Source organism: Chenopodium album, chromosome 21 (assembly GCF_948465745.1).
Source record: "Chenopodium album chromosome 21, dcCheAlbu1.1, whole genome shotgun sequence".
In the NCBI taxonomy this organism is placed as follows: domain Eukaryota; kingdom Viridiplantae; phylum Streptophyta; class Magnoliopsida; order Caryophyllales; family Amaranthaceae; genus Chenopodium; species Chenopodium album.
In genome coordinates, this window is record NC_137854.1 from 26,185,114 (window position 1) to 26,198,921 (window position 13,808).

A 13,808-nucleotide genomic window follows, 5' to 3' on the forward strand; every position below is an offset into this window, starting at 1 on the left:
GTGATGAAGGGAAGCTGACTTTGGAACTTAAATCTTGATTGTTGTTGAAATTTTTGAATTTGATTTCATTTGGTTTTCAAATTTTCATGAAAACTTTGGAGGGAAACAGAAAAAAGGGTACAAAATTAACCCACAAACAATGCTGCTAGCCAAAAAAGGGAGGGGAAAAAAAAAAAAAACAAAAAAAGGTCACATGGACCACTCGGACTTAGGGACCACTTCTTTTCCCACCCTTTTTAACTCACCTAATTACATACCCTTACCCTCTAATATACCCTTTAAAAGTTTTGCCTAGGAGCCCGCAATTGGTCTCATTGTTGCGAGTAACTCGTTACGGAAGGAGTATTTATAAATGCATAACTTTCCTCACTTTAAAACGCCTATGCACCAACAAGCTTAAAATCTGGCGTCATAGGTTTTCCACAGACGGTGCCCCAGTTCTGTGGCATTCTTCCAACATTTCGACCTGTCTCGATTTCCCGCTTTTCTCTCTCCTCGTTTCCCTCCACTACCTTCTTCTTCAAAAATCTCCATTTTCAGAGAAACTTCTGCTCTATCTGCCTCTGCAAATGCTCTTCTAGCTTTCTTCAATGGCGGGAGGCCGATTTACGCATTTTCTCCGTCGCTATTCGTCCAAGCAAACCATTTCTCAGGTTAGGGTTTTACTCTTAAACCCTATTTGTCATCTTCACAATTATTGTCTTCCAAATAATGGTTTTCCTTCGTCTTCTAATTCGAATTCGTTCTTAAGGGTGTCATCGTTGTCATTACTGCCAAAATTTAATTTGTATTGTGTTAAGGCGTTTTCGACTTTTGATGAAACTGATGTTAATGAAAGAAAAGACGATAATGTTATTGATACCAGTGATATAGCTGATAATAACGATGGTTTAATTGGTAATGATATCACAAATGAGCATGATGTTGATGATGGTTTAATTGGTAATTATGAAGGGTTTGAGCATGTTGCCTCAATTGACCCCGTAGAAATTTATAGGCAGCTTTGTGAGTTGCCCCGGGATGGGGAATTAGGCAGGGAGGATTGGGAGTTGTTGCATGATATATTTGGGCAGTTTTTGCGGTCTGCTTGGGCCACGAATCAAGCTTTAGCTATATACATTGGGGCGTCGTTTTTTCCAACTGCAGTGCATAAATTCAGGGATTTTTTCACAAGACATTGCCGGAATGATATTGCTAAGTACTTGCTTTCTTTAGGACTGAGTGATGAAGCGGAGAGGTTTTTGTTTCCTGTGTTTGTTGAATTTTGTCTTGAACAGTTTCCTGATAAGATTAAGAATTTTCGAAGTATGGTTGAGTCTGCTGATCTTACCAAACCCCACACTTGGTATCCCTTTGCAAGGGCAATGAAACGCAAGATTGTTTATCATTGTGGGCCTACTAATAGTGGGAAGACATATAATGCTTTGCAACGATTTATGGAAGCAAAGAAAGGGATATATTGTAGCCCACTCAGGTTGTTGGCGATGGAAGTTTTTGACAAGGTTAATGATCTTGGTGTTTATTGTAGTATGCTTACTGGACAGGAGAAGAAAGTTGTGCCCTTTTCTAATCACGTTGCCTGCACGGTTGAAATGGTGTCGACTGACGAAGTGTATGATGTTGCTGTTATAGATGAGATACAAATGATAGCTGATTCTTGCAGAGGATTTGCATGGACTAGGGCATTATTAGGACTAAAGGCTGATGAAATACATCTATGTGGCGATCCAAGTGTATTAAAGATTGTTCGGAAGATTTGTTCAGATACAGGAGATGAGTTGGTGGAACAGCACTATGGTCGATTCAAACCATTGGTGGTTGAAGCTAAGACATTGCAAGCGGATCTTCGAAATGTAAAGTCTGGTGACTGTGTAGTTGCGTTCTCCAGGAGGGAAATTTTTGAGGTCAAATTAGCTATTGAAAAGCAAACTAAGCACCGTTGTTGTGTTATTTATGGTGCTTTGCCACCGGAGACTCGCAGGCAGCAAGCTACTCTGTTTAATGACCAAGATAACGAATTCGATGTCTTAGTTGCTAGTGATGCTGTAGGAATGGGCTTGAATCTTAACATAAGAAGGGTAGTCTTCTATACCCTGTCAAAGTACAATGGGGACAAGGTTGTTCCCGTTCCAGCCTCACAGGTGAAACAAATTGCAGGTAGGGCTGGTAGGAGAGGAAGTATCTATCCAGATGGTCTTTGCACTACTTTGAATATGGAAGATCTTGATTATCTAATTGAATGTCTAAAACAACCTTTTGAGGATGTTGAGAAAGTGGGTCTATTTCCATGTTATGAGCAAGTTGAGTTTTTTGCGGGCAAACTACCTAATACAACTTTTGCTCAACTTCTTGAAAAGTTTGCTGAAAATTGTCGCCTTGATGGATCTTACTTCTTGTGTCAACATGCTGGTATAAAGAAGGTGGCTAATATGCTGGAGAAAATTCCGAATTTATCACTTGAAGATCGCTATAATTTTTGCTTTGCTCCTGTTAACATTCGAGACCCAAAGGCAATGTATCATCTCCTAAAGTTTGCTTCATCATTTAGTCAAAAGCTTCCTGTCAATATAGCTATGGGCATTCCTAAGAATTCTGCTAAAAATGATTCAGAGCTATTGGATCTTGAGACTAAGCACCAAGTTTGTTCTATGTATATGTGGTTGTCAAACCATTTTAACGAAGAGAAATTTCCTTACAAGCTAAGGGCAGAATCTATGGCATCTAATATTGCTGAATTGCTGGGAGAATCTTTAAGTAAAGCAACTTGGAAACCTGAATCGAGAGGACCAAATAGGAAGAAGCCTGAACAGAAGGATGGATATGAAAGACCACAGTCACTTATACAAATATTTGACAAGTAAGTTTTATGCTTTTATATATTTGAGATAATCTTCCTGCCTACATTCTGAATACTAGTTTAAGAATCATTAAGTTATGACAATTGTTAGATCTTCCTTATAATTGTGCATGTAATTGTATCAGTGTACTTGATTGCTCTGGTGTTGACTCTTTAAATCAAAAAGTAACCATGAATGGACATTCTGCATCTGTATTATGATTCAGTCTGGACTAGTTAGCTTTCATATTATCTATACTATGGTGTCAATTACTACTAAAGAATATTATAGTATGGTGTCAATTTGATTTTTCCTCAGTACATTTTGTATATTCCACTATTTCTGTTTCCATCTTATTTTTCTACGCCATGATAAGTAATTGGATTGCAAGTGAAGCAACACTGCTCATGATTTTCCTTAGTGATTTTATGATAAACATTTGAAAAAGAGTTACAGTTGAACTGATATATCGAACTTGTTACGTTTTGAAATGGCAAGTATATTTCTACTCATCTATGCAGTATGCAGTGCCTTTAATCTTTTCATTATGCTCAAATTAGTCATTTATGAATAATGGATATGTTATAGCTAGCATTAGATCCATTTGGGCAAGCCAATAAAAACCATAGATCCTTTCCTTATTTATAAAAAGTGTGCCCTAGGTGAAGGCCATAGGGAATTCACCTTCCGTGCAATTTCTAGAAAGTGCTAAAAGGAATGTGCCTCCTAGTTCTTTTTACAAGGTGAACGCCGCAGTGCCTTTGATGATTTGTGGTATGCAGCACATCTTGGTACATCTTCCTGTAAATTCTCAAAATAAAAGCTGAAAAATTTTCAAATTAAATAGTACTTGGCATTTAAATTACAGTAATTGAGTGAGACACCTTAATCAAATGCATGAATTGTCTTCTGTTTCAACCATATAAATCCCAATTTGGGAGTAAAACCCTAAATATTAAATACCCAAATTGAACAAAACCTAAATTGAAATTGAGTAGCAGTCTAGTTCGGCATGGCTTCGATGGTCAAACATTTTTCTGTTTAGTACTTTAGTCTCTCCCTTTGATCTTTTTTCCTTCTCTCTCTCCGATCTTTTTCTCTATTCACGGGTCTCCTATCATTGTTTTACTTCTTTCTTCATTAGTATTCACTTCTCTATGAAGATCTGTTTCTGAATCTGCAATGCTCTTTTTTTTTATTTATTTATTTATTTTTATTTCATCTGGCTTTAAAAATTGTCATTGATAATCCCAACTTTGAGAGACCTTCTTATATTGGTCCAACCTTTCAAATATTTCAATATAATCCCAACTTTAGCATCCATCTTCTTATAATGTACAACAACATTCACAGCCTTAATCCCAAAGATGAGATCAGGTACATCAGTACATGAACCAAGGTTTTATCTCATGTACTCGCTAACCATGATCCTTGTTCAATGTTGCCCCTGCAAACCCAACTTGTTCATGTCCTTCTCAACTCCTTTCACACAAGTCATCTTTGGTCTTCTTCTTCCTCTCATGAGATCTCCTTGATCGCAACTTTGTACTTTCCTTACTGGTGCATCTTCTGATCTACGTTTGACATGCCTAAACCAACACAGTTAGTTCTCCCTAGTTGAAAATGACTGTTATAGCAGGTGAAAATCCTTTGTGATAGTTCCATGGAAAGCCTATTCTCGTCATCTTCTTCCCCTTCTCCTTTTCTCTCTCTTCCTCCTTTTTGTCTCTTCTTTAAAAAGGCCTACTGTATCAACCCAAAAGAGTCTTAATGGTGAATAAGATTGGTTTCTGCCAAGAAGTTTAAATTTTGATATTTAGGCTTATGATTTGAAATATAGTCCTTAGTTATGTTTCACACTTAATGCTATGAATTAAATTATTTAAAAGGTCCTAATTTTATGAAAATTGAAGCTACTTTTTATTCCTTAATTTACACCATCAATAATCATAGTTGGTAATTTTAGGATCCTTTCGTGTAAAACTTGGAGCTAGAAAATCAATCATGAAAATAGCTTTTTCAAGTTGTAACAATGGCGATAACAAATTTACCTAAAACCTTATAAATTAGCGATTTTAACTATAGTATGTATGTTTTTAATCACCTTCAGTTTCCACAAACAGTTCAAACAACTTACCATACCAATAAAATTGGAGTTGGTGCAAATAAAATTTTTGCAAAATTTGTAGCTTCCATTAGTGGCAATATCATCTTTTATTTTTGTCGTATGTATGCTTTTGCCTAAAAAAATACTTCCTCCATTTCACAAATATTACAACAATTACTAGTCTAATAAATTCACAAATATTGCAACATTTCCCTATTTGCACAAGTTTCCTCTCCTTCTCTCTCCTCATCACATTTGTCCTTATATTTATTCCTCTCTATCTCTCTCCTCTTCTTAAAATATGTGTCCCCCACCCATTTTGCAAAATTAGGGGAACGAAGGAAGTATGTTTTTGTAGCTCTTTAATAAGAAGTTTCGTTGTCATGTCAATTTAGTAAATATTAAAAAACCAGTATGCGTGAAAGTCGTTGGTAAAGGCGTTGAGAATTGATATAATTTTTTAAAATGGCTGGTTGTAAGAATTGTTTTTCCACATTTTGTCATGGTTTTTAAATTTTGAACTGTTTATTAATCAATTAAGTGAAAAAGAAAATTATATCTCGACTTGTTCCTCCAAAAGTATGTTGTAGGGAGCTACAAGTATATTATACCATCCAATTATCTTAGTGTTAGAGAGTAGAGACTAGGTGCTTGTGTTTATTATATAATTTGGGACTCAGTGGGTTAAATGTAAGTAGCTTTACCCTTGCCATCATGAAGTGTCTTAGAATTTTGGTTTCCGTTCGGTTTAACCCCTGTCATTAAAGACCAGTGACAATTTGACAATAAATTATTTAGGATGAGTAGTAAATTTTTGCTGTAAAGTTATTCTTTGAAAATTTGGAAAAAACTATTTTTATCATATACCGAAATTTAGATATGTGTCGTTTTCTAAAATTGTTAATGAAAATATGCCTTGAGTGAATAAGATGTAAGTGGGGTAGTGGGTAGTTGGGGCATTAAAATAAAATAAAAGAAAGGATAGTGGAGTTAGCATTTTGTAGAAAAGTAAGGAATGTGAGAGGGGAAAAAAATATTACTACCTCCGTTAATTGTTATCTACCCCAAAGATGCGGATAACTATTAACGGAGGTAGTAATAAAAATGTAGTAATTAGTTTGAGTGAGAACCATGAGAGGAGAAAGATGTATTATTTAAAGATGAAATGGAACACTTTATAAAAAGCCATCGCATTTAGTGACTCTAGCACTTTAAAAACGGAGGGAGAATTACTTATAACTACACTTTGAAATTTAGGATACAAACGTAATAAAATGTGCATTGGCTAGTGTGAAATTTCCAACATTGCAATTTAAAAAAAAAAAAACACAGGAGGTATGAAATAAGTGAAAACATGGTGCAGAGAACAGAGCCTAAAACTCTAAATTTTGATACCAGACAGAGCATTAGACTGTTTTTGTTGATTAGTAGCAAGAACATGAGTATGGGTTTATAAATTGGTCATTTAAAAACATTATTTCTACAAGGTAGTTGTAAATTTCTGTTTAATTTTAATGCTGAGTACATGCTTGACTTTGTTCTAGTTCTCTTGTTTTACATGGGTGACACCACTTTAATGTCCTACTGATATGAGAATCAAACCTTTCTATTTTTTAGTGGGAATGTGGGATGGAGGGTACTTCTAATAAAGATTAGGTGGGGCAGGGAGTGAGGAAGAGGGAGATAGAAGCATCACATGGCTTTATAAGACCATTATTCTACGGGGCATGTCATAAAGTTGTATCTTTATTTTCCTTTTTTTTTTTTACCCTAATTTAATCCTGTTTATGGATCCTCCTCTTTCTTTTTTGCTAGTAATTTTCTGTTTTATAATGGTGGTAAAGGTTTTGGGTGTCAATTTAAACCAAAAATGACTTGGTTGGAAGGAGTTAAGAAGGATATGAAGTATATGGACTTGCATGAGAATGAGGTATTGAATCGTAAGGGATGGAGGAGAAAGATTTTTGTGGACGACCACACGGAATAATCATATTTGGTTCATGTAGCCGACCCTGCCGACCCAATTTATGGGATTAAGGCTTTGATTGATTGATTGACTGACTAGTATGATCGTATGAGTAATATGCAATGAGTTGATTGAAAGCATGATTGGTGCAATTTTTAACGGTGAAATGCTTGACTGTTCTTATATTAAAGTAATGTCCTTGATAGTTACTTGAGGGTTGTTGACTTGTTCAACTATTAGTGATGACACGTTTCGTAATATTACAGTACCTGATGTCTATATCTCTGTCATACGAAAAGCTACTTGTAAAACTTTTTTGCAGGAAAAGGCAAGATCAGTCCTTGGCACAAGATAAATCTGACAAATCTAAGAAGATACTTGCATAGTTTACTTGGTATGTTCTCCATTGGACTTTATTAAGCATGCTTTCTTTTTAAATCCTGTATTTTGAATGTTTCATTGATGATGTTATGGATAATTAGCTTGATGCTATGAGTTTAATGGTAATCATGTTTGAAGTAAGATGGACATGCCAAATACTGTCTTTGTTCTGGTTATAGTCCTCATATGTCGTCCTATACTTATTGCATGCTGGTTATATGTTCAGCTGTTTGGGTTTTCTTTTACAGAATTCTTTCTCTCGATGTGGTAACCTGTACCTGTGAGCTTGTTGGATGAAACATTGGGCATAGTGTGTGTGTGTGTGTGTTCATTTTGGATGTCAACACAATAGAAATTTTGCACATGTGTCACTTACGTGGATTCTTCTCCATTCACCCCTATCCACAATATCCCTAATTAATTCAGGACCCTATTTATCCCTTCTGTTTTGGGTTAATGTTTTTTTTTTTTTTTCCCTTTGATATCATCATATCATCATTGTTTTAACTCTTTAAATCAATGTTGGGTAAGACAGTAGATTCTCCACTTTAATTCTATGTTAGATCTTTTCAGTAGATCCACCTCATGTCCATATTTCACACATGATTTTTCTGTAACATTCTAATTTGTATAGATGAATATCAGTTTTATAAAATTTTCCTTTCATTTTTAGGCCTTGCATGGTATGGATGGACTAATATAGGGGGGAATTGATATTGGAGGACTAATTAAGGAGAAGGGATTACTTAGGAGTTAGTTTTGATAAGGTTTGGCATGAGCTAAACAAATACTAGGATAAGATCTTCTTGATTTTGACGAGAGAAACAATTTTATCTTCAACACAAATTGCAACGAAATCATACAATAGATTAAAGAATCAAACCGCAACAATGCTAATAGAATTCAACACCATATATTTAAGAGATAGAAACAAAACTCATAAATTTTATCAAAATGCTACTTTGACATTCAACATCAAATTAAAGCTGAAAAAAAAATAAATAAATAAAAAAAATTAAAAAATAAAAAATAAAAAAAACGTAAAATATATGGTTGAGATCCAATGAGAAGGATCTTATAATGAGAAGGATGAGAAGGAATCTTGATCGTACATATAAATCCAACAATGCACATTTCACCTCCGCGAAATGCACATATAGCACAAAAAATATGCTCATTTAATACAAAAGTTTTGCACATTCAATTTTGACTTTCATTTTCTTCTTAACTGCAACAAACTCTCTCTTTGTGATCTCACTCCCCTCCATTAAAGCTTATTTGAAGTTCTAACTTTTATTTTAAAGATAACTAAGGAAGTATCCTTTGTTTTGAGATTCAAGAAGGGAATATTCTATACTACTCTTTCCTCCTCCTTTCTATTATTTGGGAATAAACTGTTCGTACAGCTTTACGACATTGGGGTAATCAAATTCAAGTTGTCGTATTTTTTATATGAATCAAATTCAAAATTTGTGAGCGTTAATATCTAATTAGTAGTAAAAGTTAGTCACTTTACTGTACATAAGAAGGTTTTTTTGGGAAATATTCATTGAAAGCTTTAAAGTAATGAACCTCCAGAAGGAAGAAATTCGCCATTGATGCTAGCTTAAGTTCCAAATTGCTTAGTATTCTTCAAAAATGTCAGCGATTTCACGTAATATACTCATAATCTGGACTATATTTGTCACGACTTTGCATAATTTGAGATTTATTGTAATGCTACTCGAACACCTGCAGCTAAAGACTCTCTTAGATGAAGGAATATATGGAGTAAATATCATGCATGTTTTGAAGTAGATTTATGCATATTTAGTTTAAAAATTATGCACAATGAACTGAAGGTTTCTTTCGATTGCACACACGTGTAGTATCTTAATGTAGGCAGAGGATGAGAGAGTGACAAAAGTAAGGTCCCTTTATGAATGAAGTATTGGAGTAAATATTAAGCATATATAGAAGTAAGTGTATGCACATTTTAATCAAAATTAATGCACATAAAATTCGAGTAAAAAAAAATTTGCACATTTAGTTTAAAAAATTTGCACATTCTATACAAAATGTATGCACATAAAATCCTTCTCATTTTAAGAAACTTCCCATTTGACTATATATATATATAACTTATGAGGTGAACGCAGTTAACCTTTATGATTGACAAATTTTGTCAATTAGTGTCAATATCTATACTCTATACTAGAGAAATCTTCAGAGTTACACGTGTCGCATTCACAATAAAAATTTTCGCCCAAAATTTTTTACTTTATTTTTCTTTAAAAAATAATATGATAAAAATGCAATGAATAAAACTTACAATAACAAATCAAAATATTTAAAATAATGTAGCTAACAAGAGAGTTTTAAGGGTAGAAATTAATGAATTCAATTTTTTTTTTTTTTTTTTTTTTTAAATTGTTATATATAAGTCAGTTCATTTAAATTAACTCTATTTTAATTGACTTTTATTATTTTTAAGTCTTATAATTATGAATCCGTGCATTTGCACGGGGCAAAAACTAGTTGTACATAAAGTTCACTTTTTTTTTTTAACTGGTTTTGCACTAAAATACTACTTCAAGTAGTGGTTTTGCCCATAAACAGTGAAAAAAAAAAATTACACTTATTTACAACATTGCCACTAGATTGAAAAAATTTATACTACCTCCGGTCCAAGTTAGTTGCAACTTTGGAATATTTTATATCTCACAAATAATACCACAAAGTTGCAACTAACTTGGACCGGAGGTAGTATATAGATTAACTTGTTATATCTCAATCAAAATTTCGATGTAAGTTTCTTGAAAGTCTTCTAATAAAAAAAGAAGGGTTAATCTAAACTATGTCGTTGAGTTTCTAAGGTGTGTCCATGTTTTCAAAATTACAAGATGTCCCCTCCAACTTAAGTCGTTTATTTAACCGTATTCTTTGACATTAACCCAACGTTAGTATTTGTAATAATTGTTATTACCCCACTTTGAAGAGAAATTTAACGCCCAAATTAAGGGGATTATAATTAAGCATTTTTTTTCCACATTTTCTATTTTACTTTTTCTCTTCTAAAAGCAACCATTGATATATCAAGTTCTCGGTGTAATTCTTCTTATTTTTTCTCATCCACTTCTTTTTCCTTCCCATTTTTTTTTTTTTTTTTTTTTTTTTTATAATTACTAACGTTGTTGAGTTTATGATTGACTAAACAACTTAAATTCTAGGGTACAACTTGTAATCTTGAAAAAGCATGAGTATACCTTAGAATCTCAAACACCTCAAGTACATAGCTTAGAAAAATCCAAAAAAGAAAAAAAAAAGGAAAAATACACTAAATAATTCCAACTTTGCCCGATTTACTTTAAATAACCCCAACTTTTGATTGTTCTACAATAATTCCAACTTTCACATGTTTTCTTTATTCGATCCCAAATCGGTCAACAAAAGTCAATGACCTCTTATTCTAAATTACCTGACACGTGTCTTGGGATGATTGGTGAAAAAAATTTGAAATAAATTTTAAAAAAAGAATAAATAAATTTAAATAAATTAAAAATAGAATGTAAAAAAAAAATTTAAACCAAAACCCACAACCACCGTGGTGGCCAGCCCCCTCCTCAGCACCATCCCCAAAACCACGTCCCTCCCTTGCTTTCACCACCAGAATCACCCCTCCACAGCCCCACTATCGAAACAGCCCCCACTCCCTCCCTCCACCCCCGAAACAACCAACAATCAAACCCCCATCCCCAAAAACGCAACCAGTAGGCAGTAGCAACCATAAACCGTCCCCAAAATCGTTCCCTTCCCCTCCCTCACCCCCGAAGCCACCCTTAACCCACACCCTAGCAACCGAAACCACCTCGCCTTCTTCCGCCACCGCCGATATCAACCCAAACCCCAAAGCCTCCCATTAACAATGAAATCAACGGCCTCCTCCATATGTCGAAAAACAAAAAAAATGGGGGTGAGGCCGTTAGGGGAATGTTTCCGGTGTTGGGGGAAGGTAGGGAGGTCGGAATTGTGGGGTTTGGATCGAAGATCGTGGTTCTAGAGGAGGGGGATGGTCGGCCGGGGAAATGGGTTGCCACCGGCGTTAGTAGCTTGTAGCTTCTGGTTTTTTTCCTTTTTTGTGTTTTTTTTCTTTTTAATTTATTTTTGGGATATTTTCAACGGTGACTCCCAACTTCTGCCACGCAGACATGGTGACCCTCTTGAAAATTAATTATACAAAATGACCTTAGTTAAAAATTTCATCTCCCTCATAACCTTATTTCATTAACTATTAACTATGGTTAGATTTTTATTATAAAAAAAAACACTAAAAAAAACAACCCAACCACAAAACGAGCCACCCCCACAGCCACCATCTTCCTTTCCGGCGACACTACCCTAGGCTCCCCAACCGACGGTGACGCTGCTTCAGCTCCACCTCGACCACCCACGACCCTCCCTCTCTCTCTTCCTTGCCATCACCACCTCTAGATCGCCCAACTCAGAACCCCGACCACCCCTAGATCGCCGAACCCAAACCCGGACCACCCTCAGACCACCAAATTTATTTGGAGAAAGAAGCAATCATCAGAGACTTAAATACAAACAACATGAAGATTGAAAATTAATGTCTGGTTGAAAAAAAAAAAAAATCAAATGTCCTTCGGGCTCCCCCGACCGGCGGTGACGCTGCTCCAGCTCCACCTCAATCTCAACCACCCATGACCATCCCTCTCTCTTCTTATCACCGTCGCCACCTCTTGATTGTCAAACTCATAACCCCTACCACTCCTAGACCGCCAAATACGAACCCCGACCACCCCCAACCACCAAATTTATTTGGGGAAAGAAGCACTCATCAGAGATATAAATACCAAATTCATGAAGATTGAAAATCAATGTCTCGTCAAAAAGAAAAAAAAAATTTAATGTTCCCCAGGCTTCCTTGACTTGCGGTGATGCTCCACTAGCTCCACCTCGACCACCCACGACCCTCCCTCTCTCTCCTCCTTACCGTCACTACCTCTAGATCACCGAACTCAGAACCCCAACCAACCTTAGATCGCTGAACCCAAACCCCAACCACCCTAAGACCACCAAATTTTTGTCAACAAGTTAGTTTTGAATGCTTATATAAATGGCTCTTTTGTGCTTATGTATGATGCTTCTTCTTTGATATGAAACACAACTACTACCCAAAACATACGTGTCTTTGGGCCACAGCCATTGATTGTGTTATTGTTGGGCTTGCTATTCTTGACACTTGCTTTAAGTGTTCGATATATCTCCTTACTTCCATGATTTATGTGATAGTGTAAGTTGAATTAGTGAATATTCTGCAAAGAGGTAGGATAATATGATGATTGCTTCCCAAGGAGTTGACTAGGTATGCTAAATAAGTTTCTGCAGCTAATGATTGAAGTACCTTTTACAGCACGACTACATGTGACTGTCCCCTTCGGTACCTTTTACAGGTTTTTCATCTTCACAATATGATGGGATTAATGTGTGATTTGGTTTGATTTTTACGCTATTTTATAGGGCTACCTTGGAGAAGAACGAAAACCAATCTGCTTACATTAATTGTACACGGGAGATTTGAGAAGACTTGTAGCAGAAGTTGGGGGAACAAACGTTAGTTTTTTTACATTTCAGCATGAAGAACCCATTGATCTGCCAAGTTGTGACAATGCTATTCATGGAAACTGGGTCAGCAATTTGGAGAACAATATTGATAGGCACACCTATTATATGGAAATGCAGTACTACACTTTACACCAATCAAGCTATTTATGTGCGCAAAGAGTAGATAAATGTCTAATAGGAACATATATATATCCAGATGAATGAAATCCAGGGACTTGATGTCACTTTGCCTTGCAATTTCGGTTAAAGCTTAGTGGTGAAAGAGGAATTCCTGAGCATTGTTTCTTAAGATTGTTATTAAACTATTAATACTAGTAGGTAATAATTCTGTAATCTGCTTCCGATTCTGATTAACTTGTTTTAGTGCAGGCTGATGTTCAGATTTGCTGACTATTGTTTTTAGTCTGGATAGTATGAAAGGCGTTTCTTAACAATTTGAGTTGTAGAATGAATATGAGTATGTGCTCTTCTCAGTTTTGTTATCTTAAATTAAATTGCCTTTGTGTTGCTATAGTCTTTCTTGTACTCCCTTGTTTCATAATCTAGTGATTGTTTGTTTGGCATTTTTTTTTTAAAAAAAAATTTATTTAAATTATGGGAATTAAGGATAATGGATGGAGTATGTAATTTTTTAAAGTAGATGTATTTATGAATTTATATGGGAAATATAGAAGGTATTAATGACATTTAGTGGGTATATTTTATATAGAAAAGGGGCAAGTCTTGTATGTGGCTAACCACACAGTGTGACCACATTATATGTACGAATAACCTTTATCCATCCATTAAAGGAGAAGTGTAGGTGAAACAACCTTTTATCCATCCTTTTACACATTGAACTTACAAAACTGGTTAATAATAAATCTGAAAGGAGGTGAACTTATCCACTCAG

The 13,808-nt window shown here is 35.2% G+C and overlaps 1 protein-coding gene across 1 annotated transcript; it reads left to right on the forward strand.

Moving 5' to 3' along the window:
- Nucleotides 1–379: 379 nt before the first annotated feature.
- On the forward strand, nt 380–13,350 carry LOC145602809 (ATP-dependent RNA helicase). The gene is made up of 3 exons (XM_081658961.1): nt 380–2,857; nt 7,233–7,304; nt 12,812–13,350. The coding sequence occupies exons 1-2, from the start codon at nt 591–593 to the stop codon at nt 7,294–7,296; spliced, it is 2,331 nt and encodes a 776-aa protein (XP_081515087.1). The 5' UTR covers nt 380–590; the 3' UTR covers nt 7,297–7,304; nt 12,812–13,350.
- Nucleotides 13,351–13,808: the final 458 nt, after the last annotated feature.

Coding starts and splice junctions, on each gene's coding strand:
- LOC145602809 (XM_081658961.1), top strand. CDS start 591: ATGGCGGGAGGCCGATTTACGCATTTTCTCCGTCGCTATTCGTCCAAG. Junction 2,858..7,232: donor CTTATACAAATATTTGACAA/GTAAGTTTTATG, acceptor ACTTTTTTGCAG/GAAAAGGCAAGATCAGTCCT.